This window comes from Phyllostomus discolor, chromosome 10, assembly GCF_004126475.2.
Source record: "Phyllostomus discolor isolate MPI-MPIP mPhyDis1 chromosome 10, mPhyDis1.pri.v3, whole genome shotgun sequence".
In the NCBI taxonomy this organism is placed as follows: Eukaryota; Metazoa; Chordata; class Mammalia; order Chiroptera; family Phyllostomidae; genus Phyllostomus; species Phyllostomus discolor.
In genome coordinates this window covers 1424391-1446361 of record NC_040912.2, presented here as the reverse complement: position 1 = coordinate 1446361, position 21971 = coordinate 1424391, and the positions used below count along the sequence as shown (strand labels likewise).

At 63.7% G+C, this 21971-nt stretch overlaps 2 protein-coding genes across 3 annotated transcripts in view; both read left to right on the top strand.

Moving 5' to 3' along the window:
* The window catches only part of DDC (dopa decarboxylase), a 29380-nt gene extending 23566 nt beyond the window's left edge, over nt 1-5814 (top strand). The window contains exons 11-14 of one of the 2 annotated variants that reach the window (XM_036010380.1): nt 308-406; nt 2136-2237; nt 3853-4081; nt 5769-5814. In XM_036010380.1, the coding sequence (XP_035866273.1) occupies nt 308-406; nt 2136-2237; nt 3853-4081; nt 5769-5776 (438 nt within the window). In that variant the 3' untranslated portion in view covers nt 5777-5814. The remainder of the gene's footprint in view (nt 1-307; nt 407-2135; nt 2238-3852; nt 4082-5768) is intronic. The other variant, XM_036010381.1, reaches the window with a different exon arrangement.
* A 4235-nt stretch (nt 5815-10049) lies between these two features.
* Nucleotides 10050-12080, top strand: FIGNL1 (fidgetin like 1). Its single transcript, XM_028526050.2, has one exon. It carries the CDS (start codon nt 10053-10055, stop codon nt 12069-12071), a length of 2019 nt encoding a protein of 672 aa, XP_028381851.1. The 5' UTR covers nt 10050-10052; the 3' UTR covers nt 12072-12080.
* Nucleotides 12081-21971: the final 9891 nt, after the last annotated feature.

Here is a 21971-nt window from a genome sequence, read left to right as displayed (position 1 = left end):
TCCTTTCACCCTCTCCTCACAGGCCCAGGTGTCCGCTGCCTGAGGCGCAGCCCATGCCCTCCGCCCCGACCCTGTGTCTGGCGGCCTTGGGCTCTCTCACCAAGAGCCCAGACTCGGCCTCCCTCCCTCATGGGCGCGCAGCGGCCCCGGGCTCCTTGATGGTTTCTGCCTCGAGGGTGGGCTCTGGCCAATGCGCTCCGAGCCCAGCCCCTCACGTCCATGAGCGCACAGCGACCACCTGCCCCGTGCCGGGGGTGGGGGGTGGCCTGTCCCCCGGGGCCCCTGAGACCCGCTGTGTTCCCTGCAGCACTGGCAGCTGCCGCTGGGCCGCCGGTTCCGCTCCCTGAAGATGTGGTTCGTCTTCCGGATGTACGGCGTCGCGGGGCTGCAGGCCCACATCCGCAAGGTGACCGCCGCTCCTCGCTGCCCGCCGGGCTCCCCCGGGGAGGTCTGGGGGCTTCCGGAGCGGCCAGAGACGTCAGGGCCAGCACGCAGGTGCCACGGGGGGTGCACGAGATGGTCAGCGCATCCATCGAGGCCGCAGGCGACCAGCCCCGGAGACTAGAGTGAACTGAGCCCCATGTGGCCGGCAGCGGGGTCCCCTCAAAGAGGGCAATGGGGAGAGCACAGTGTTCTGCTTCAAGAACATTCCGGAAAGGAGAAGTTAGAGGCAGGGTGGGGATGGTGTGCCCTGGCCTGGTGGTGCCCAGACACGCTCCCCCCACGAGGGGCCCGGATCTCGGGGGTGGGGGATCTCGGCTGCGACGAGCCCTCCGGGGTGACAAACACCCGTCTGTGGCAAGGCTGTCACCTGCCTTTTCTTTTTAACATTCGAGGAAACTGAGGCCTGAGTGTGTGCCAGGACTGGCCCACAGCCAGCCCATCCCTCCCATCCTGGCATCCCCACCCGCAGCCGTGCCCCCGCCCTCGGGGGCACAGGGCCTCCTCTGTCTCCCCGGAAACGGGGCTCACCCGCAGCTCCCGACACTGGTGCGGCAACCTGACCGCCTGTCGGCAGCCCCGGGGCTGAGGCTGTGCCCCTGCGGGCCGGGCAGGGGTCCCGGGCCCGTGCCGTGGGACGGGGCCTGTGGCCAGGCGTCCCCCGCTCACGTCACGCACTGGCCCCATCGGCCTGGTGAGGAGTGTGAGGGTCCACGGGTGAGAGGCCACCCCCCCCCCCGGGTTGAGAGCCTGTCCCTGCATACGATGAGCATCCTGCTTCTCTGGGGACGGCGCGTGGAAAGTAGGGGTGATGTCTTCGTCATGACGCCGTCTTGAAGTTCAGGGGCGGCAGCTCCGTGTGATCTCGCTGCCTCGTGTAAAACACACTCAGAGCCTCCCTCCGAGTGGGCCCCACTGACTGACCACTGGCCAGGAGAGGGGATGGCCAGGCTGGCCCCGGGGAGGCAGGCCGGTGGTGGGGAGCCCCCTTGTGGGGAGAGCCCAGCTGCAGGCCCCGGGCTTTGGCGCCCTCTGGTGGTGCGAGAGCTTCTCACGTGACTGGGCCGCTCCTTTCCCCGGTGTTTCAGCCCCAACCGCGCTGGGAGGAGGGCGTGACGGGCTTGGCTGCTCCCCCAGCCCCTCCCAGGGTGGGCGCCGTGCTGGGTGCCCGGGTTTAGAATAAGCGGGGCACACTCCCAGACCTGGTCCCCAGATCAAGTGCCATCAAGGGCTCCAGAAACACCTGGACGTCCAATCAGGCAATCAGGTGACCATGTTCGAGGAGGGGAAGGCAGAGGGTGCAGGACAGGTGTGAGTGAGTCTCGGTGGCGGTGAGCGCTGTCACAGGACACACAGCCACCGCAGCCACCGCAGAACCAGGGCTGGGCCGTCGGGCAGCTGCGTAGGCCCAGCCTCGGTTTCCCCACCTGCACACGGGCGCAGCTGTGTGCGAACACCTCTCTGCCACGCCCCCTCTAAAACCACAGGCGACTGACTGGGTGGCGTGTTCCTGAAGGCACCACCCTTTCCCGTGGGGACGGAGCTTTGCCCCAGCCTGCGCGGGAGCAGCCGGTGGGGGCGGGAGAAAATGGCCACGGGCCCAGCACTGAGTCTCGGACGTGTGCAGACCCACTGGGGGGGCCGGGCTCTGGACCGAGAGCCCCCGGACGCTCAGGCGGCCCCTCCCTTTCCAGCACGTGCAGCTGGCGCACGAGTTTGAGTCCTTGGTGACCCAGGACCCTCGCTTCGAGATCTGCACGGAGGTCACTCTGGGGCTGGTCTGCTTCCGCCTGAAGGTACGCTCGCGTCCCTTTCCGTCTCCACTTCCTTTCAGTGTGACTCGGGTAGGGTGTCACTCCTCCCTTCTGGGCGCCAACCCTCGCATCCCCGGACCACCCAACCCAGCCCCGACGCCACCCACCTGCCCACGGCGCCCTCCGAGGTCTCCTCGGGGGCTGCCCGCTCTCCCAGGCACACACGCCAGCCAGCCCTCTCGGCCGCGGGCACTTGCTGAGGACTCGCCTGTCCCCGGGGTCCCTTGGTGTCAGCCCTGGGCCAGCGTCAGTGTCAGTGTCAGCGGGGGGTGGTGACCAAGGCCCATCTTGGGCCCACCCCCCACGACGGCCCCAGAGCCTGTGTGGTCTTTGTGGCACTCGGAGTGGACGTGGGGCTGCGGAGTGGAACCTCGTCCTCCAACAGCGCCTCCTCCCGCCTGCCCCCCCCCCCCCCCGCCACGTCTCTCCCCCTCTGCTTCCGTGGCTGCTGCTCCATCTCGGGCTGTGTCTCCCCGCGGCCCTTCCTGATTTAAAACCACTATTTCATCCAAAACATGTCTCGTCCCACCCAGTTGAAAATGCCAAGGACATCCGTCCTGAGTGACTTGCTTAAAGAGCCTCAGCCCGATAGCGTCTTCGGGTGTTTGCTCCTCCGCTGAGTCTTCCTGGTGCAGTGCTGTGCCCTCTGCACGGCCGCCTCTCCCCGTCCGCACGCTCCAGCGGGACAAGCCTGTCCAGCCCTGTGTGCTGGCGTTTCCGAGTGGGCTTGCCCCTCCCCCCCATGTCCGTTTGGGCCCCGGTGGGAGCCCCACTGGTGGCCAGGGTCCTGCCGGCGTGCCCCACCTGGCAGAACTGGGCTCTTCTCCTCCCACGGGCCCTTCTGCAACCCCACCCTCCACACAGAGCGAGGACACAGACAGTCCAATCCTGCGAGGACCGCGTGACCAGGGACGCAGGGCCCACTCCCAGCCCCTTCTAGCAGCCACTCCGGCATGGGGGGCTGGAGGTGCTGCTGGGAAACAGGAGACAGGATGGCCCTGTCTCCTGGTGGGGGCGGGGGGGGGGGGTGCAGGAGATGCCACGAGACTGCCGGCAGGGGGAGCAGCCTCTGGGCGGGAACCTGGTGGCTCCCCCATGCGTGGCTCGTGTGGTCCGAGCCTGCCGCCTGGCGCCCTCTGGCGCCCTCTGGCGCCGTCAGTGGGAAGCCGGGCCCCGGCCTCCCTGCCCCGGCTGGAGGCTGCTCCCTACCGGAGGGAGAGCGTCCATCCAGCAGTGGCGCCCGGGGTCCCCAGTTCCTGAGCAGCTTCCCCCGATTCTCACAAGAAGCTGACTACCACGCTCCTTTCTCTGGTCGTTGAGAGTTTCTTCTCTCCTGGACGGACCCTTTCCCTGGGGACGTGAGAGTCCGGTCTGCTGCGTGAGCTCACGTGAGCTCAGCCGTGTGTGGGGAGCACAGCTGGGGGCCTGCACTCTTTCTGCAAGCCCTGGACCGCGGAAGGTCGTCTCTGGACCTTCACGTTTAATGGGACCCCTGCTGCCACCCAGGGGCCAGCTGCAGCCCTCCAGGGCCACGGAACCATTACTTGGTTGAATTTTTCCTTCCTGAGACGTGGCCCCCCTCTCGCGATCCCTGCAGGGTTCCAACCAGCTGAACGAAGCTCTCCTGGAGAGGATAAACGCCGCCAGGAAAATCCACCTGGTGCCCTGCCACCTGCGGGACAAGTTCGTGCTGCGCTTCGCCATCTGCTCCCGCACGGTGGAGTCTGCGCATGTGCAGTCGGCCTGGGCGCACATCCAGGCGCTGGCGACCGCGCTGCTGGGAGCCTGGCGGGAGTGCGGGTCAGCGCCGCCAGGGGGCGCTGCAGGTGAGCTGCCCGCCTCCTGCCCTCCTGCGCAGCGGGCTGGCGTCCTCCGCTGCGAGCAGGGGAGAGGGGGGTGGGAGCAGCTAGGCGCAACCTCCGTGCTGGAGAGACTTAGACGTTTACTCTGAATTCTTCCGTGAAACTCCCAGTGGTGTGTTTCTAGAATGTTCACCCCGATTTCTCCCTGTTCGCGGAGGCAACTTAGTATCACGACAAGCTTACACATTAAGCAGGCACACTGTGGATAAACGAGGATCAGTGAAAGCATTGCAAAGGGAGTTTGACATGACCAGCGATTTGCTGCCGGGGGAACCGAGTGGTCGATGGTTCTGAGGAAGAAAAGGCTCGGGCTCCCGGGTTCCTCGCTGTGTGCGGTGTTTACGCTGAGCCAGTGAGACCCCCGAGGACGGCACGTGGCTAACGTGTACGGAAAACGTGCACACAGGTGCAGAGCCGGCCACGGGGAGGGTGTGCAAAGCCTGTCTGTGGGAGGCCCGGCAACTGTGCAAGCCTTTTCTTTAGATTATCTTAAGAAGGTCAGTCCACTGGAGTCTGCCTACTTTCTCTCTGTCTTTTTAGCCTGGTCACCCCACTTTGGGGCAGGAGGGTGGTGGGCGTGCCTCTGTGACCATCTCCTTAGCTACTGCTGCTCTTTGGGACCCTTCTTGTCCCCCCATTGCCCGCTCCCCCGGCCTGTGGGGCATGCAGCCCCGAAGGGTGTGACGCACGGCTCCACTGGCGGCGTTGGAATTCACCTTCTTTGCCCTTAATTTTCACTGGGAATACCTGAAATACTACAGTGCTCAAAAACAAGAAGTTGAAAGTTGAGTTTCATTTAGATGAAACCTATGCCTCCTGACCCGTGAGGTCAAAGACACCCCCCACCCCGCCCCTGGGCGTGGTCATGGCTGGTCCTGAGCTGTCTGACCCTTTTCCCAGCATAAAAAGGATTTTTCTTTAAGGTGCACTGCTCATTGGCTGAGGGGGCGGGGGGCACCGGCCCAGGTGTGCTGCTCATTGGCTGAGGGGGAACCACCTTGCCCTGGTGCACTGCTCATTGGCTGAGGGGGACTGCCCTGCCCAAAGCAACTTCAAAGTGAGTCATAGTTGGAGCATCTCTAGAAGGTGCTGGGCAAAGGCTCCAATTTCCATTCTCCGTTGCTCTAAGATAAGATGTGTGTGTGCATGTGTGGGGGGTGTGGGTGGGTAGCTGCTAGAAGATAAATGCAAAACAGAACCGTGTCAGACGAACATCCCGGATGCCCATTCCTGCAGCCCTGTGTTTGCACAGACCCCAGGTGTATGGGCCACGTCTCGGTCGTGTCCCCACGTGCCCACAGCAACACAGGGAGAGCCTGTCGCTCTGAAAAATGATCGGAAGCAGAGCCACGTTTCCGAGAGAAGTCACAGTTACTGCGGGCTCGTTTGTACTTGCTCTGAAATCAAAGGGTAAAAATAGGACCTGTGCCTCGGTGTTGCCCGTAACAGTGAGTCACGATGCGCCCACGTTGTGTTGGCCAGATTCCCTGGAGAGACGGAAATCTCAGCACCGCGGGTTTCCTCGTGCGTGGCTGGGGCTGTCATAGCAAAGCCCACACGGCACGGGAAGTACACAGAGACCTGATTCTGGAGTTTTTGTGAATGGAGCCGTGATTTCATGTTATTCCCCCCCACCCTCTCACCCCCGCAGAGATCTAAAGTTGAAAAGAAGTACATCTGAAAACTGCACGGAGAAGGAGACAGGCGCCATCCCAGCTCCGCGGAAGTGAGCCTGTGTGCAGCTTCACGCCGCTCTCCAGAGTTCCCCAGCAGCTTGTGACTGTGCATCTTCAGCCTCTCGTCAGTGAAAAAACCTCATGTGCTGCAGGAGGCCTTGATTCCAGTGGACGTAGGCTTTGTTCATCACTTGGCTGTGATGTCTGCTGATTAGGAAAATCGGTGGTTCGTGCTCCTGGCGTCATCCCTGGTGGAAAAGCTTATTGAAATGTTCCCCAGGGCAGTCTGTGGTCATGGGACAGGAGACTGTCCCTGTGGCCTTTCCCTCGCTCTGTCACGTGGCTCAGTGCTTAATAAACCATCTGCAGTGCAGTGGCCCTTGTGTCTGGTGAGCGTCTTGGGCTACATTGTACCCAGCTGATTGCTATCATGTGGCCAAAGACAGGGTGTCCTCAGGTACTTATAACCGGCGTCCATGTGTTCGGCAATAGTTATCGAGGGTGTAGGACATGTCAGGCACGGTTTCAGATGCTTTGGCAACACCCATTTTCACTTGGAGATGACTCCAACTTCCACCCATACCTAGCAGGATTAAGGGGCATAAAAAGCAGAAATGCCACCGCAGGGTGGGTTATTTTCAGTCACTCAGGTGTCTCATGTGTTAGTTGCTGCTCAGCCGTCATCTTCTCCACCCCTCACCTCCAGATAGCTTCTGTTTCCAGAAGGGACCACCCAGGGACCCGCTGAGCCCAGAGAGGGAGAGAAAGGCTCCTCCGGTTTCCTGGGAGTGGACTCTCCCTGCTTCCAAGAGACGGCCCTTTATGACACCCTTGGGTTGTGTCATCAGACGCGGAATGGCCACCTTCCAGACTTATGTCATATACTGACATTAATTACCAAGCAGGTGGCTGTTAGTGACTATTCTGTCACTTGGTCTGAAAACGCAATTCCGTCAACTAATGTGAACGTGGTTCTCTGCAGCCCCAGTCCAAGGCAGTGATGAAGCATTTTTCAGCCTTCCAGGGGAGGGTCCCTAAGGAGCCCAGGCGTGGGGGCGGGGTAGCGGGGTGGAGGTGCGGGCTGAGGGGCGGGGCTGAGCCGCAGGGCTCAGAGCGGGCATTCCGAATCCCCTCTTCTTAAAAACGCACGTGGACTTCACACGCCACTCCACCCAATGTCCCCGGGTGAGGAACAGTGCCTACCCACTGACGTGCTGTGTGGAGGGAAGGGGCCCGCCCCCGGGATCGCCGGGAATCGTCTGCAAAGACCGCGCGAGCCAGGCGAGTCCGGATGAGCGCCTGCTGTGGGAACTCGGTGACGGTAGTCACCTCGGGGCCTGCGCGCCTTTATTTCGGAGTTTACGAACGGAGTACACTCGCAAGGAGGCGCAGCGTTCGTCCCCTTATGTAGACCCGCCGGCTGCACAGCTACAGCATCCCGTTCAGCAGAACAGCCTCCTGCAACCCGAGGGACCAGACCCCGGGCCAGCGCCCCGCCCCTCCGCCGCGAGGCCCCGCCCCCAGTGCGCGGCCCCGCCCCCGAGGAGCGCGTCGGGCACGCACGACGCACGCACGGCACTGGCTGAGCTCGGCCGCACCGCGCAGGCGCACGTCGGTCCGCGCGCTTTTCGGAAGCCGCAGGTCGGCGGGGACCCGAGCGGCTCCGGGGAGCCGGGCGCGGGGCGGGAGCCGGGGGCGGGGAGGGGCCGGCTCGGCGCTCGCAGCCCCTCCCGGGGCGGCCGGCGGGGCTAGGGGCCGCCCGGGCGGCGGGGGAAAGGCCGGGGCCCGGAAGCGTTTCTCGCCGTGGGCGTGCCCTCCACACCCGTGCGTCCGGAGGGCTTGCCTCTTCTCGGGGCGGGGACGCCCCGCGTGGGCGTCTCGGGCCCCCGCGCCCGCTGTTTCTCACGGCGGCGCCGTGTGCGGCCCGACGCCCAGCCCGGCTGGTGACCCAGGCCGCAGTCACGGCGGAGGAGACGGGAGGCGGGGCCCGCGGAGCGGGGCGGGGGCGCTGTTGCGGGGAGCGGCCCTTAATAAGGGGGCGACCTTCCCGAGCGCTGCGCGGACTTAGCAGCCGCGACCCCGGGACGGAGAGGTCAGGGAGCCGGCGGCGGGGGTCCGCGCGGGGTCCCGGCGGGTGGGGCTCGGGCCGCGCTCTCGGGCTCCGCGGCCGGGAGACGGGGAGTAACGGAGCCCGCTCCTCCCTGCAGGAGTCATCTGTCCAGGTGGACGAACAGCTCGCTCCTGCCATGAGCGGAGAGTTACCCGAATAAAAGAGGGGAGCATGCGGTTCCCAGGTCAGTTCGAGGGAAGATCTGGAAAGGCTGTGAAAAGGGAAGGGGCTCGGGAATAGCACCGGGGACAGGGGCCGCGTCGTCGACCAGGTGTGCGCTGCAACAGGTGTGCGCTGCAACAGGTGTTTGCCATCCGTGGGCACAGCTGTGGGGCCAGTGGCTGAGTTCGGAGGAAGCAGGGAGACTGGGGAGATGAATTCTGGAGAACGGGGAAGGGACGGAGTGCTGGGGACAGCCAGGAGAGCTCAGCCGCCGGGAGGAGCCCCAGGGCTGCAGGCGAGGGGGGCCGGAGCCCCGCAGAGGGAGGAAGAGGGTGTTCCTGCAGCTTCCCCTTGCCAGGGCCGCACGAAGGAGGTGGAGATGGTGTAGCAGAGAGAGATGGTGTGGCCAGGAGACCTCCGTTCTAGCTCTGATTCTTTTTCACCTTTATAACTGTGAGCAAAGGAGAATCTCCCTGGGTCTTACGTTTATTTTCTTCACAAAGATTTATGAACACCTGCCCACAATGTGACAGAATCTTTGCAGGGTACTATGGGACATTAAAAAACTATAAACTATGATTATTAGGCTATATGTACAGGTAATTCGGAAGGTATGCTTTAAGATGCATGCATTCTTCGCTTTCCCTGTATTGCAATACTGTTAAGATGCTTAAAGTTTTCTTACAAGTCTTCCTTGTGGGTCAGCACGTTAATTCCACACCTCCAGCAATGTGGTATGTTCACCTGCGATTGTGCTCAAATAACTTTAACTCAATGTGAGGAGGCTCATGAAAATAACTTGAGAGAAGAAAGCTAAACTATAAGCACTTTCCTAGCAGGTTGTGGGGTTCTTATCATTCATGTTTTGTGACAGTTTCACTTTTTATTTATTTAGTTTTGTCTCCATGTGTCCTTTATAGTGAAAACCCTTCTCCCCATTGTCCCCTCCACCCTCCCCTCTGGCTGTTGTTAGATTGTTTTTATTTTTTAAAAAAATATTTTATTTATTTATTTTTAGAGAGGGAAGGGAGGGAGAAAGAGAGAGAGAGAGAAACATCCATGTGCAGTTGCTGGGGGTCATGTCCTGCAACCTAGGCATGTGCCCTGATTGGGAATCGAACCTGCGATGCGTTGGTTCACAGCCCGTGCTCAATCCACTGAGCTACGCCAGCCAGGGCAGATTGTTTTTAATTTCAGTGTCTCTGGTTATATTTTGTTTGCTTTTTTGACAGTTTCACTTTTTAACATTCGTGAGACATTGGGCGGTGGTGACAGGCTCCCTGGTTTTAGTGCTCACGCAGAAATAAGGCCTTAAAACAGTGACGACAGTGTCCGTCATTGTGACGCCCGCTGCTCTGGCCTCTGGTGGTGGCGTCGGCACCCAGACGTGCCTGCTGCCAGGGCGAGACTACACTCGAGGTCTGGCGCTGGAAGCTCCCTCCCAGGCTCAGCCTCAGTGTCTGCGTTTGCGCAGTAGGGCCGGTGGTGGTTTCCAGAGCATTTTTGTATTTGTTGTTTGACTCGACTCTGATGACGATTTCTCCCACTTTACAGATAAAACTGAAGACTGCGCCTCAAAGGTAAGAGGCTCGCTTGAGATCGTCCATCGAGTTTCTCTTGGAGACCAGACGTGAACCCCGGGCCAGGTTCGTTTGTAGCTCCGGCGCCTTCCGTATCGCCTCTCTTTTGCTGATTAACTTTAAATCCTTCCCTTATGAATGCTTTCCCTCTTTGCAGGGAAAACTAGTAAATGACTAAAGTAGTCCAGCCCATCGTGAGGCATTATTGAGTCAGGCATCTGCAGTCTTTTGGGTCTTGAATGCTTGACATTCAGGGGTGGCCAGCGCTTCCCTCGAGGCGGTCTGCCTTCAGGGATTCACCTTATGAGCGAAGGAGAGGCCAGTGCGCCTTCTCTGAGACGAGCAGGGTTTGAACCTGCGCCCGCCCTCAGCACGCCTCCTCTCCGTCTTCCTTGCAGAGCCCCAGGATGCAGGCCCCCGGCGCTCGGGCCGCGCACCTGAGCGAGTGGCAGGAGAGCCACTTCACCGCCACGTCGGGCGCGTGCTCGGCGGGGCAGAAGGCGGACGCCTGCCGGGCGCAGATCCTGCGCATCCAGTACGCGCGGGCCAACTCCGAGCTCTCCCCGGCCTGCGCATGCAGACTGTTCAGAAGGTGCGCGGAGAGGTACTCTGCGGTCGTGGACTCCGACAACGCCGAGAGCGGCTTGAACAACTACGCGGAGAGCATTTTGGCTCTGGCAAGGCCCCACCAGGCCGACAGCGACAAGTGGCAGTCCGGACTGTCAGTCACCAGTGTTTTCCAGAGGCGCAGCGTGCAGGAGATGATGCGGGCCGGCGCCCAGTCCCGAGACTCCCTGCTGGCGGCTGCTGGTGCCTCGGCGGTGGTCCACACGGGGGCCGCGGTCCTCGGTCCTCCGAAACCCGGTGTTCCTGGTGGTTCCGGGGAGGGCGGCCCATTCCCGGGCCCTGCCCGTGGTGCAGACGGGACCCGAGACATCCCAGCGGGCGGTGTGTCGGGCCCTGGGAATGCCCATCCACCCGGGGTGACGGACACCCCGAAGCCGTGTCCCCCACTCTCAGCACCTTTTGGGGACCTAGCCCCTGCGACGTGGCACGCCACCCCGTTATTTGGCGGTGTGAGGAAGGAAAACGGCAGCTCTCCGAAAGCCAGCGTGGGGCTGAGTGTGTTCTTACCCGGCCGGCCCAGCGGTCCTGCTGGCGGTGAGGGTCCCCGCGAAAGGCTCGCTCTCTACGGCTGCAGCCCCGCTGACGCTCTTTCGGCCCCGCCCCTGAGCCAGGCCCTCAGTAAGACAGAAGACGGCGGCCAGGGAGAGGAGAGCCGGCTGCCGACCTTCAAAACCGCGAAGGAGCAGTTGTGGGCGGAGCAACAGAGAAGGCACGGCCCGCCTGCCCGTGTGTCGGGGTCTTCCTATGGTGGCGTGAAAAAGTCTCTGGGCGCCAGCAGGTCCCGAGGGATTTTCGGGAAGTTTGTCCCTCCTGTCCCCAAGCCAGATGGGGGTGACCCGGGTGGGGGCATGCAGTGCAGGCCCGACGGAGCCGGGCCCACAGCCCCGGCCGACGAGCGCCTGAAGGGCCTGGAGCCGAAGATGGTCGAGCTGATCACGAGTGAGATCGTGGACCACGGGCCCCCGGTGCACTGGGAGGACGTGGCAGGGGTCGAGTTCGCCAAGGCCACCATCAAGGAGATCGTGGTGTGGCCCATGATGCGGCCCGACATCTTCACGGGGCTGCGCGGGCCGCCCAAGGGGATCCTGCTCTTCGGGCCCCCCGGCACCGGGAAGACCCTGATCGGCAAGTGCATCGCCAGCCAGTCCGGGGCGACCTTCTTCAGCATCTCCGCCTCCTCCCTGACCTCCAAGTGGGTGGGCGAGGGGGAGAAGATGGTCCGGGCCCTGTTCGCGGTGGCCCGGTGCCAGCAGCCCGCCGTGATCTTCATCGACGAGATCGACTCCCTGCTGTCCCAGCGCGGGGACGGCGAGCACGAGTCCTCCAGGCGGATGAAGACCGAGTTCCTGGTTCAGCTGGACGGGGCGACCACGTCTCCCGAAGACCGGATTCTCGTCGTGGGGGCCACCAACCGGCCGCAGGAGATCGACGAGGCCGCCCGGAGGAGGCTGGTGAAGAGGCTGTACATCCCCCTCCCGGACGCGGCCGCGCGGCGGCAGATCGTGCTCAGCCTGATGTCCCGGGAGCGGTGCCGCCTCCGCGAGGAGGAGCTGGCGCTGGTGGTGCAGCGCTCGGAGGGGTTCTCGGGCGCCGACGTGACGCAGCTGTGCAGGGAGGCGTCCCTGGGCCCCATCCGCAGCCTCCGGACCGCCGACATCGCCACCATAACGGCGGACCAGGTGCCCCCCATAGCGTACGTGGACTTCGAGAACGCCTTCCGGACGGTGCGGCCCAGCGTGTCTCCCAAGGACCTGGAGCTCTACGAGAGCTGGGACAGGACTTTCGGCTGCGGGCAGTGAGCGGGCAGTGAGCGGGCGCTGGAGGGGAAGGAGGGCGGCTCCGTGGCGCGGTCTCTCCCGCTCGGCACAGCAGCGAGCTTCCGGCGCGGTGCTCGGAGGGTGCGCCCTGAGTCTGGTGCCGCCACGCACGGCGGACGCGGCAGCGCGGCTTTGCAGCCGATTGGCCGCCTGGCGCGGTGGAAGCACGGGTTCTGTTGTGTCCGTTGCCGACAGGTGCACCTGTTCGCGCCACACACTAAGGAGCTTCCTCGTTCTCTCTCTAACGGGTCTTTTCGGGGGGGTGGGTGATGGGCGCCTGGGGGGCTCACAGTGGAACCCCGAGTCTTACTCGTGCACGCGGTGGTGTGGCTCCCACGCAGCTCTCGCTGCCAGGTGGTGTTTTCCGCGTGGGGTGGCACGCAGCTGAGTGTCGACGGTCTCCCCGGAGCTGCCGTGCCCGGGCCCGTTTCCACCGGGGGCTGTAGCCTCGCCCTGTTTCCGGCCCTCGCCGGGACTGACGAATGAAGCGTGTTCGGGAAGAGTGGGGTGCAGCCTAGTGCCCGAGGGGCACCGCGGGGCGGGGAGGTGAAGGACGTTTGGCTGGGGGTTGGTGGTCGACCCCGTGCGGCGGCAGCTGGCAGCGGGGGCGCTGGTGTCTTTGGAGAGTAGGTGTGTGCGGAGGGGGCCCTGGGAAGGGTGCCTGCTGGTCATGGGATCGCTGGGTGCTGGGGAGCAGCCCGGGGAGGGAGGTGAAAATCCCCGTTGCCCAGAGAGTGGGTTCTCCGGGGTGTGGCGCCAGGACGGGCTGTCCCGCTCACCGCGGCAGCCAGGCCGTGTCCTCAGACTGTGATCGCTGTTCCCACGTGAGTACACGCGACAGCACCTCCCCCACACGGCCGCCGGCCCCAGCGTGTGCGTGGGTGGGCTGGGTCAGCCTTCTGTTGGGGCGGGTGGGGCGGGACGCTGGCTCGCTGTCCTTGTGCTCCCCGCAGACAGCAGCGCCCGGGTGCCTGGGGGCCTGGGCCTGCCGCCGCCTTCCCGGCCGCCGCGGCCTGCATGTGCCATGAGCGTGGAGCCGAACTGAGCACCAGGAACCACTGAAACCCTGGGGAAAGCGGGGGACTTCCTACCCGTGGCTCTCCGTGTCAGTGCAGACTCCACCATGTCAGCACGGACTCCGCCGCGTCAGTGCGGACTCGGAGGCGGGCGCTGGCCGGCCGTAGCAGGGCGTGTGCTGAGTCCGGCTTTCCAGGAGGCAACCTGATGGTGTCTGCCGGAACCTGTCCCCTGCCAGGGGTCGGTGCCGCACAGGTAAGGTCGCCGGGACATTTAATACACGAAAGAGCACGAAACCCAAACATCCGGCAACGGAGACTGTCGAGTCTGCTCGTGGGGTCTCACGCAGCGGTTCTTAACGACCCAGTGCACGCCCACCGGCGGGGAGCGAGCCCCGGCCCCGTGCCGCGGAAGGGCCGGCAGCACTGTGGTCCTCACGGGGGCGGGGGCAGGGAGACGCAGGGGACACGTCCTCGCCGTCCTGGGGCCGAGGGTGGGGGTGGCCGTCCCCACGGCGGACTCCCCGTGCAGTGTCGACGTTTTGACTCTTTACCGTAATGCACTTTCTGGTGATTTTTTGGTTGACTCATTGGCTTTTTTTAAAAAAACACAATGGTATTTTCAGAGTGTGGAATGTCACAGTTGAATAAAGTGGGCTTTTTGGTTGGGGGGTGTGTGTGTGTGTGTGTGTGTGGACGTGCACCAACAGGATTGTGAGTGAGGGGCAGAGGGGCACGGGGTCAGAAGTGCGGCCCGCGGTCCACCCCTCAGAGAACTGCGTCGCACGTGGGCTGGGGCTGGGGCTGGGAACGCGGTGGCCACACAGCAAGTCCGTCGGTGGAAAACGGGCTTTTCATCCGCGTGTGCACATCTGTGGGACCGGATGCAGAGGCGACCCGCCCAGGGTCAGAGTCCTTGGCAGGGTCACTCGCCCGTCTCCAGACGGCTGCAGGCCCTCGGGACTGCGTTCACGGAGGCCGGGAGGCACACACGGGTTCCCCCTTCGCTTTAGGAAACCGCGTGGTCGGAGGCCCGTGTCACACAGGGGCTGGGCGGGCGGCGTGCCCGTGTGGCGCCCCACCCGCAGCCCCCGCGGGACCGGACGACCCCCGCCTTCCCGGAGGCTGGGGTGCAGGCGGCGAAGACCTCCCCCGCCTGGGGAGGCCGCCCGGCCAAGCACACGCTTCTGGCCCCGCGGGGCTCAGCGGCGCGAAGGGGGGACAATCTGGACACACAAGTTCACAAAACACAGAAGATTGCTGGAAAACGAGGGCATGACTGCCCCTGAAGGGAAATGGTGCAGGTAAATCTGTGTTAATGGACAGGCGTAGTAGATGTAAAATAAATGCGTTTCATTATTTATTCCTTCGACCAGTCTACGTGTGAATTAGGGTGAACGCCCACACAGCGTCCACTCCGCAGCTGCACAGAAACGGCGAAAGCCGTCTCCCCAGTTGCTCCAGCAGCTGGGACACCCGAACCCTGCTCCAGTTCAGCCCAGGGCTGCTCTCGGCTCTGCCGTGTGGCCTCCCGGCGCCTCCTGTGCTGCCAGACGCGACCCCCAGCCGCCAGGTGCTCGCCCCCGAAGGGAACACACCCACTCCCTGTGGACCGAGTGGGTCTCCTCCGGTTGGCCACCAGGGCTGTGTTTTTGTTTAACCACAAGTGCCTTAGCGAGACTGGGCTTCGCTGCCAGACGGGCGGGCGACTGCCCAGGGGCCCCACCCGTGCACCTCAAGGGGCTGTGATGCCCCCCTCCACCCCGGTGACTCGGGGTGTGAGCCCCACCCATGCACCTCAAGGGACTGTGACCCCTCCACCCTGGTGACTCTGGGGGTGAGCAACAATGCTGAGTGATGAGCCGGGCTTGTCTCTTGCAGCCTATGCACGCACGCACACATGCACACAGTAGGTGGGTTGGCCGGGGGAGCTCAGGGTACACTTCTATCACTTCACATGCTTCTAACGCCCTACCCAGGGAGGGGGTTGGAGTCCTAAAGGCCTATTCTGAAAACCGGAGAATTCGGTATGCTATTCCCTTGAACACATTCAATGTTAACTTACCTGAAACACAGTACTCCATAATCCTGTAGAGAAAATAAAGCTTTAGAAGAGCAAGGAAACCACCCTGGCTGGCGCAGCTCAGTGGATTGAGCGTGGGCTGCAAACCAAAGTGTCGCAGGTGCGATTCCCAGTCAGGGCACATGCCTGGGTTGCAGGCCATGACCCCCAGCAACCACACATTGATGTTTCTCTCTATCTCCCTCCCTTCCGTCTCTAAAAAATAAAATAAAATCTTAAAAAAAAAAGGAAACCAATTCCCGGCCCACTTGGTAAATCACACTATGCACCTGAGCCGCGTGGAGATCAGGCGTCCACCTGAAGCAGGAGGAGTGCACTGCGGGGCTGGAGCTGCGTTGTTCTGCCTGAGAGAGCCCGCACTTGCACCGGGGAGGCCAGAGCGGCGGGCCCAGATCTGCCGGGAGTGGGAGTGCGCCTGGCAGCAGCCGTCATTTCCCACACTTGCAGCTGCGGTGCTGCGGGGCCCGCCCTGGGCGGGATTCTGCGCGCTGGCAGCCAGACTCTGTGCGCTCCTGTCTCCTCCTCCTCACGCCCGTGTTTTGATTTCCTCAAGGACAGTGTTTCCTGAAAGTCACAAGGAGCCCATGAGAAACGCGTGTTTGGGAATAACCGGGGGCGTGCTCACATGCGTTAAAACGCTTTTTTCCCTTCCTCCCCCTCATCCCGTCTTTATCTCTGTGCTGTCCTTCACGCAGTAGATGAGGTTTCCTGGACAGTGATTGGAGAAGTAAGGTGCTGTCAGTGTCTACTAAAATGAAGAGATTTCTCATCGGGACCCTGCATCCTGGGGGAAAGGTGGGGCGTGACTAGGCGTCCTTTGGGCAAACCACCAAAGGGTGGAAATCTCAAGCAGGCTCTCGCTGAAACGGCGCCTCTAGGAAGCCCAAGGGCGCCGCTCAGCCACGCCACAGGGGCCAGGGCCGTCTCTGAAGGCCTGTGAGCAGCACTCGCCAGGGGCGTGGGCCCAGGAAGTCCACAGGAAGCCCCGGGGGGTATTTGGGAAAACGGACGGGGCAGAAACTGCGGGCTCAGACGGCCCGGGACCAGCGAGGAGAGTGGAAATGCAAGGGGCCCGTGAGCCCACCCCAACCCTTGGGCAGGAAAGAGGCCGATAGGACGTCTCACCTGCAGACACTTTGCAGGAAAAAGGAAGGATGGCTGCGGGGGGGGGGGGGGGTAGGGACCTGAACTCCAAGGGCACAGCCCCGAGCCACAGGGACTTGGAACATCGGAGGCTCCCGGCACTGGCCTGGCCCTGTGCAGCTGCCCTCCGCACCCCCCGACCTCCGCGCCCCACCAGTGCCACTGCACATGGGCTGGGACGGGGCAGATGACACCCCTCTCCCGTTCGCCGGTCTGTAGGCCAACGGCACTTAATGAGCCTCAGGGGCCAGGTGCGACCTGGACTTCACTTTGGCGATGAGAGTCGGGCCTTGGAGTCCATGCCTGAACGGGGTGCGACCCTGTCTTACCAGTGTCGGGGCGGAGTTCCCGGGCGGGCTCCGGCGGACGGACCCAGGGGAGGTCCCCGTCGTTCTGACGTCTGTCATCTGCCCCCCTTGCGCGTGACCCTAAGGACGCAGCAAGAGCGGCGGGATGTCCTGTCTGTGTTCAGTCTCCTTGCCTTCTCCGGCCTCCCCCCGCTCGCTCCGACAGGAGCTGGCTGCAGCCCCCAGAGGAGCCTGGGATGCACGCAGAGAGGCCCGCGCCAGCGGTCAGCACGAGCTGGGCTTCCGGCCCCACAGGAAGTGCACCCTGCCAATCGCACTCCCAGTCTTCCCGGGGAACCGCCCCCCAGCTGCGCCTTCAGGCAACAGGCAAGACCTCAGCCCAACCGACACACCTGGACGGCGGCCCGCGGGGCTCCTGGAGCCAGACTTCCTGCGAGGCCGCACCTGGAGCCCTGGGCCCGGGAGGACAGGTGTTTCTTGTGGGAGGCCGTCCCGTCTGGGGGCGGATTCGATCCAGCAATGGACGAGTAAAATGACGTTTCTGGCACGCTGGAATTTGTGGCCCCAAATGCAAACGTACCGTGCTGGGCGTTACTTTCCTGCTGAAAGGCATGGTTTTGCCCCAGGAAGTGTGTCAAGCCTGCGGTCCAAGCAGGAGTTGCGGTCTGCGTCGGAAGATTCCGGAGGGCCTTCCCGCAGCTGTGCCTCGTCTGAAAGGCCAGGACCCCACTCCCGACTGGGCACTCACTGGCCCACCCACACAGTTGTGGGTTTTTTTTTTGTCTGATTAAAACATGTTTTACTCATTGAAAAATATCTCGTATTAAAAAATTTGAGACCACAAGAAATTGCAAAAAATTGGGACGGGGAGCTTTGTCCCTCTCGCCCAGCTTCCCCCACGACAACACGGCCCGTAGCCGGAACACGCTCTCGGCATCGCCGGCCCCGCGCTTCCCGGGGAAGCACAGAGCTCTCCCACAGACGCGCCAGCCGGCTCCCAGCCTGCCTGCAAAGTCTCCCCTGCCCGGGAGCCTCCCCCAGAGGTGGCCGCGGATAGGTGTGCGCCAGCCGGGGGGCCGGGCCTCCAAGCCGGGCCCCGGGAGAGTGTGCTGTCACTCAGGGGGACCGGCATCAGTGACCCTGACCTCTGCCGTCCCAACGGCACGGCAGCCTCCAAGCCTCGCTGTTTCCTCGAGGATTTTCTCCTCTTTGTGCGAAGTCCCCCCCTTCCACGCAGTACACCGTTTAACCTCAAACAAAACCACACGCCTCCTCTCCTGTGGATCCATTACTGCACAGGTGGCAGGCACAAGGCCCCCACCTCGTTGTACCTGGCCCGGCACCTTGTCTCCCCCCGGGGGCAGCCCCGAGCTCTCACTTACCTGTCAGGGAGCAGTCACACTTACACAGTCCCGCAGGTACACTCGGGCCTGTGAAGGCAGCCCCCGGTGACAACGAGTCCGACGCCCCTGACTCATGTCAGTTCATTCCACAGACCCATCCCCTAACCCTGAGGGTGAGGGGAGGGGGGGCAGAGGGAACTCTTCCCTCTCCCGGCCAGACATCAGGACCTGGGCTCCAGGAACCCGGAGGCCAAGGGCACAGGGGCCGGAGGAGGAGGCAGGTGAGCCCCTCAGCTGCTCGCCCAGGCCGGGACGAAGCTCGACAGAAGCCAGCCTGGGACTCCGGGGGAGTCTGGGACAGGGATCCCGGTCCCGGAGAAGGGTCAGGGTCAGAGCCGGGGCCTCCCGCAGCCCCGCGGGGCGGAGGGATCCGGGCTCTTGGCGTCGGCGGAGTGCACGCCAGGCCTGACCTCCAGAGGCAAAGCAGCTGGAAGGCGGATTTAAGTGACCGGGTTAAGTTTTCACCACCTTGGGGCTCCGCCTGTCCCTCCCGTGGAGCTGGGTGCCAGAAAGGGCTCTCCCCTGTGTGCGGTGCTGGAGGAGCCGCCGGAAGACCCCCTCCTGCCCCCGACGGGCCGTCTCGGCCCGGCCCGGCCTGCGCTGCGTCCTTCTCACCACTAGGGGGAGAGCGCCTCCCGGCCTCCGCAGTGCGCGCCGCCGCGCTCCGCTTCCCCGTCGGTCCATCCATCCGTCTTCTCGCCGTTTTCAGGAATCCCAACGCAGAGACCGGGAGACGTGCGGTGAGCTCGCCGAAAGCTCACGCGTCCCTCCCTTTTGTCTACACCAATGTACATCGCTGACACTTAACAAAACATTTATGCTTAATTAACCAGACGTTCCAACATTCAGGGTCCGGCAGAAGGAAGGCCCGCGGAGTGTGGGTGCGGGTGACAACAGGGACCTAAGGGTTTACAGCTCCAACTCGAACATGGCCCCTGAAGTGTCACAGGGTGTGCTGGAGTGCGGCACGGTCACGGCACAGAATGACACGTTTGCGAGTTTGCAATAAAAGACTTTGAAATAAAAAAAGGGGGCGTTCTCGGTGCCCGGCGCCGTGCTCTGGCCTGTCTGTGCTCCTGGGGGACCTCCGTCTGCACGGAAGGTGCCCTGCCCTCCTCACGAGTGGACTTCTTCCCTGGGCCCGCCGGACAGGGGCAGCGGGTGGGGGTGCTGGAGCGGGAGGGCCGCCCCCTTTCTCCTGTGTGCCGGCACACTCTCGTTATCTACCCGAGACCCCCGAGTCCAGTCTGCGGCACCGAGACAAACACGCCTACGTCCTTAACCTTGGCGTTTACAGAGGAGGCGGGTGGGGCTGAGCCGTGAGCCAGGCAGCCGCACGGACCCGGCTCACACGGACCCCGGGCTCAGGGAGCCGCCCGGAGTCTCCGCATGTGCCCGAGTGCCTGCCCTGGCGCCCCCGGCCCCGGGAGTGGGTGCTGCAAGGGCACCCAGAAGTCTGGACGTTTGGTGGCTGCTGCCGGCTGGCCTGGTCACGGGTGGGGCTGGGCCATCTCCACTCCTCCAGGGGAACCCGCCAGAGCTCATCCCTGCTGGCCCTGGGGTCCGGCGGAGCCCAGCACGCTCCCCTGGCAGACGAACCAGGCGTCCGAGCTGGCGTTTGCCCCCCAGCGGAGACACAAGCCAGCTCCAACTCCTGGCCGTGCGGGGCGCCCGGCCGGGGGTGGGCCCCCGAAACGCAGACATGTCTCCTGGACCCCCGAATCCGCACAGGGTGAGAATGTGTGGAAATAGCAGCTTTCACAAGGAACATTTCTCTAACTGCAAAGGAAATTAGGCAAGCAGTTTGTTTAGGAGAAGCAGAAGCAAGAGGAAAGTGATTTGCCTTTTTTTCCTCTTTTTCTCCCGAGAGGAGGATGATCCTGCAAGAACCGGCCGGCAGGGCAGAGCTGGTCCTTCCCTATTTGCTGGAAATCCCACACTCCGCTCCTGCCCACTGAGCTTTCAGTTCTGTGGGTCGCTGCTCCCGGGGCGGGGGGTGGGGAGGGACTGGAGGTCACGGGAGGGCCCGGCCCAGCCCCAGGAGCCCGGGAGGCGGTCGAGGCGCTTCTCGGGCCCCGCGGGCTTGGGGGGAGCCGGTTCCCACGGTCGCCAACACCTTGAGAGGACCGCAAGCCCGCTTGACCGAGAGCACATGTCCCCGGGCATGTGTGCTTTCCCTGCTGGCACAGTGCGGCCCCGCCCCCAGCGGGGAAGTGAAAGTTGCTGCATTATTTGAATATTGAAGGCGGCCTTCAGGATCCAGTCCCCAGGGCAGGCTGTGGGGAACAAGCCGGGAACCGGCACTTGGCTGGGGGAGGGGACTCGGGAGTGCTGGGCGCCGCCGCCGTGTTCTGGGGGCCCTGCCGGCCCCCGGGGCTGGGGAGCAAGGCGGGTGGGGCGTGCGTGTGGGCGTGCTGCCGCAGAGCAGACCACGGCGACGGAGAAGGACAGGTGTCACGTCTGTGCTGCCCAGCACGGCAGCCACGGCCACGTGTGGCTCAGGGGGCACGTGGGCCAGGGCTGTGGCCCAGGGGGGCGGGATTGTCTGTTTCGTTTCATGTTAATGAAGGTAATTGTGAGCAGCCCCCGCGGCTCTTGGCTGCTGAACGAAACAGCGTTGTCCTGCGGACAAACCTCTGCTCGGGAGCGGCCTGAGCAGCCCCTGGCGGCCCCGGGCTGCAGGTGCGCACCGCGCAGACCTCGGGCTGCTCCTGGCTGCTCCTCGCTGCTGCGGCACGGGCCTTTGCCGCCGCTCCCCGCCTGCCCTCGCGCCACTTGGGGAGAGCGTACGCCTGCCGGTGACCACGTGGTCCTACGGGTGACCACGACGTGGTTTCCCTTTTCGGTGGCTCCACCTGGTCCCACTCTGCACAAGTCCCAGCCACGGCCCCGGGAGTCAGAGCTGCCCCCAGCCCCACGGGGTGGGGGGCCCCAGGCGGGGTCGGCAACGTGCGAAGCTTCTTCGCCTTTCCTGTCTGTGCGGCGTGGCCAAGGGCAGCTGGGGTGCGGGATTGGCGGGTGGTGGGACTGCCGGCCGCGGGTGTCTCTGTTCCGAGTGCCGACCCACAGAAACGCCCCTTCGGTGACAGCGTGTCTGCGTCTGCTATGGGGGGAGGCTCCTGCCTCCGGGAGCAGGGGTGGGGGTCCGGCACCGGGAAGCCGGGCGTGAGATGCGCCCTCTCCTGGGTCCCCCTCGGAAGAAGGCGCTGGAGGAGACGGGGCCCCACTTCCCCGCCCCGGGGAGATGGGGGGCAGGACAGACGTCTCCCTGCCCATTAGCTCCCCGTGCGAGGAGAGGCTGGGAGAGACCCACAGGGAAACCGGCGCCACACCGCACAGCGAGGGCTGTGGACCTTCTGCAGAGGCTTATCGAGCACCTGCTAAGCACCTGCTCCTGCGTGCTGGCCCCATGGGTGCGTGTCAGTGTTTCCGAGGCCCCGAGGCCTGTGCGGCTTCATAAACGTGCGTTGTGACCGGCGGGGACCGTCACCCCCGGGGACACGCCACGTCATCGTCAGATGGGGGGCGGGTTTTGTGTTGCATCAACTAGGGTCTGTGAGGGAAACTCTTTCCGAACCGCCGTGTCCGAGAACGTGGCCTTGACTGCCCCCGCGGGCAGACTGGACGGTCCCTGCCCCCCTGCCCGAGACGCCAGAGGCCCGAGTCCAAACCAGGAGGTCTGCCTTCCTGGTGGGTGCGAGCGGTCCCCGGTCCCCGACGGCGCACAGCCCCAGGGCCCGCTGGGAACACAGGGGCAGCTCAGTGGCTCAGTTGGTGTGTTTTCTTCAGATTAGAAACGGCGTCTCCGCCATGTTACTAAGCTGTCCTATGGCCTCCGCGCGGTGGGCGTGTGGCCTTTACTCTGTGGGGGTAGAGGGGGCTTCCCTGGGCGTCTGGGGCCTGCGAACACCGCGCTGTGTTGGGGCCGC

What these genes read in the sequence shown, in the direction of transcription:
- FIGNL1 (XM_028526050.2), top strand. Translation starts at nt 10,053, where the DNA reads ATGCAGGCCCCCGGCGCTCGGGCCGCGCACCTGAGCGAGTGGCAGGAG.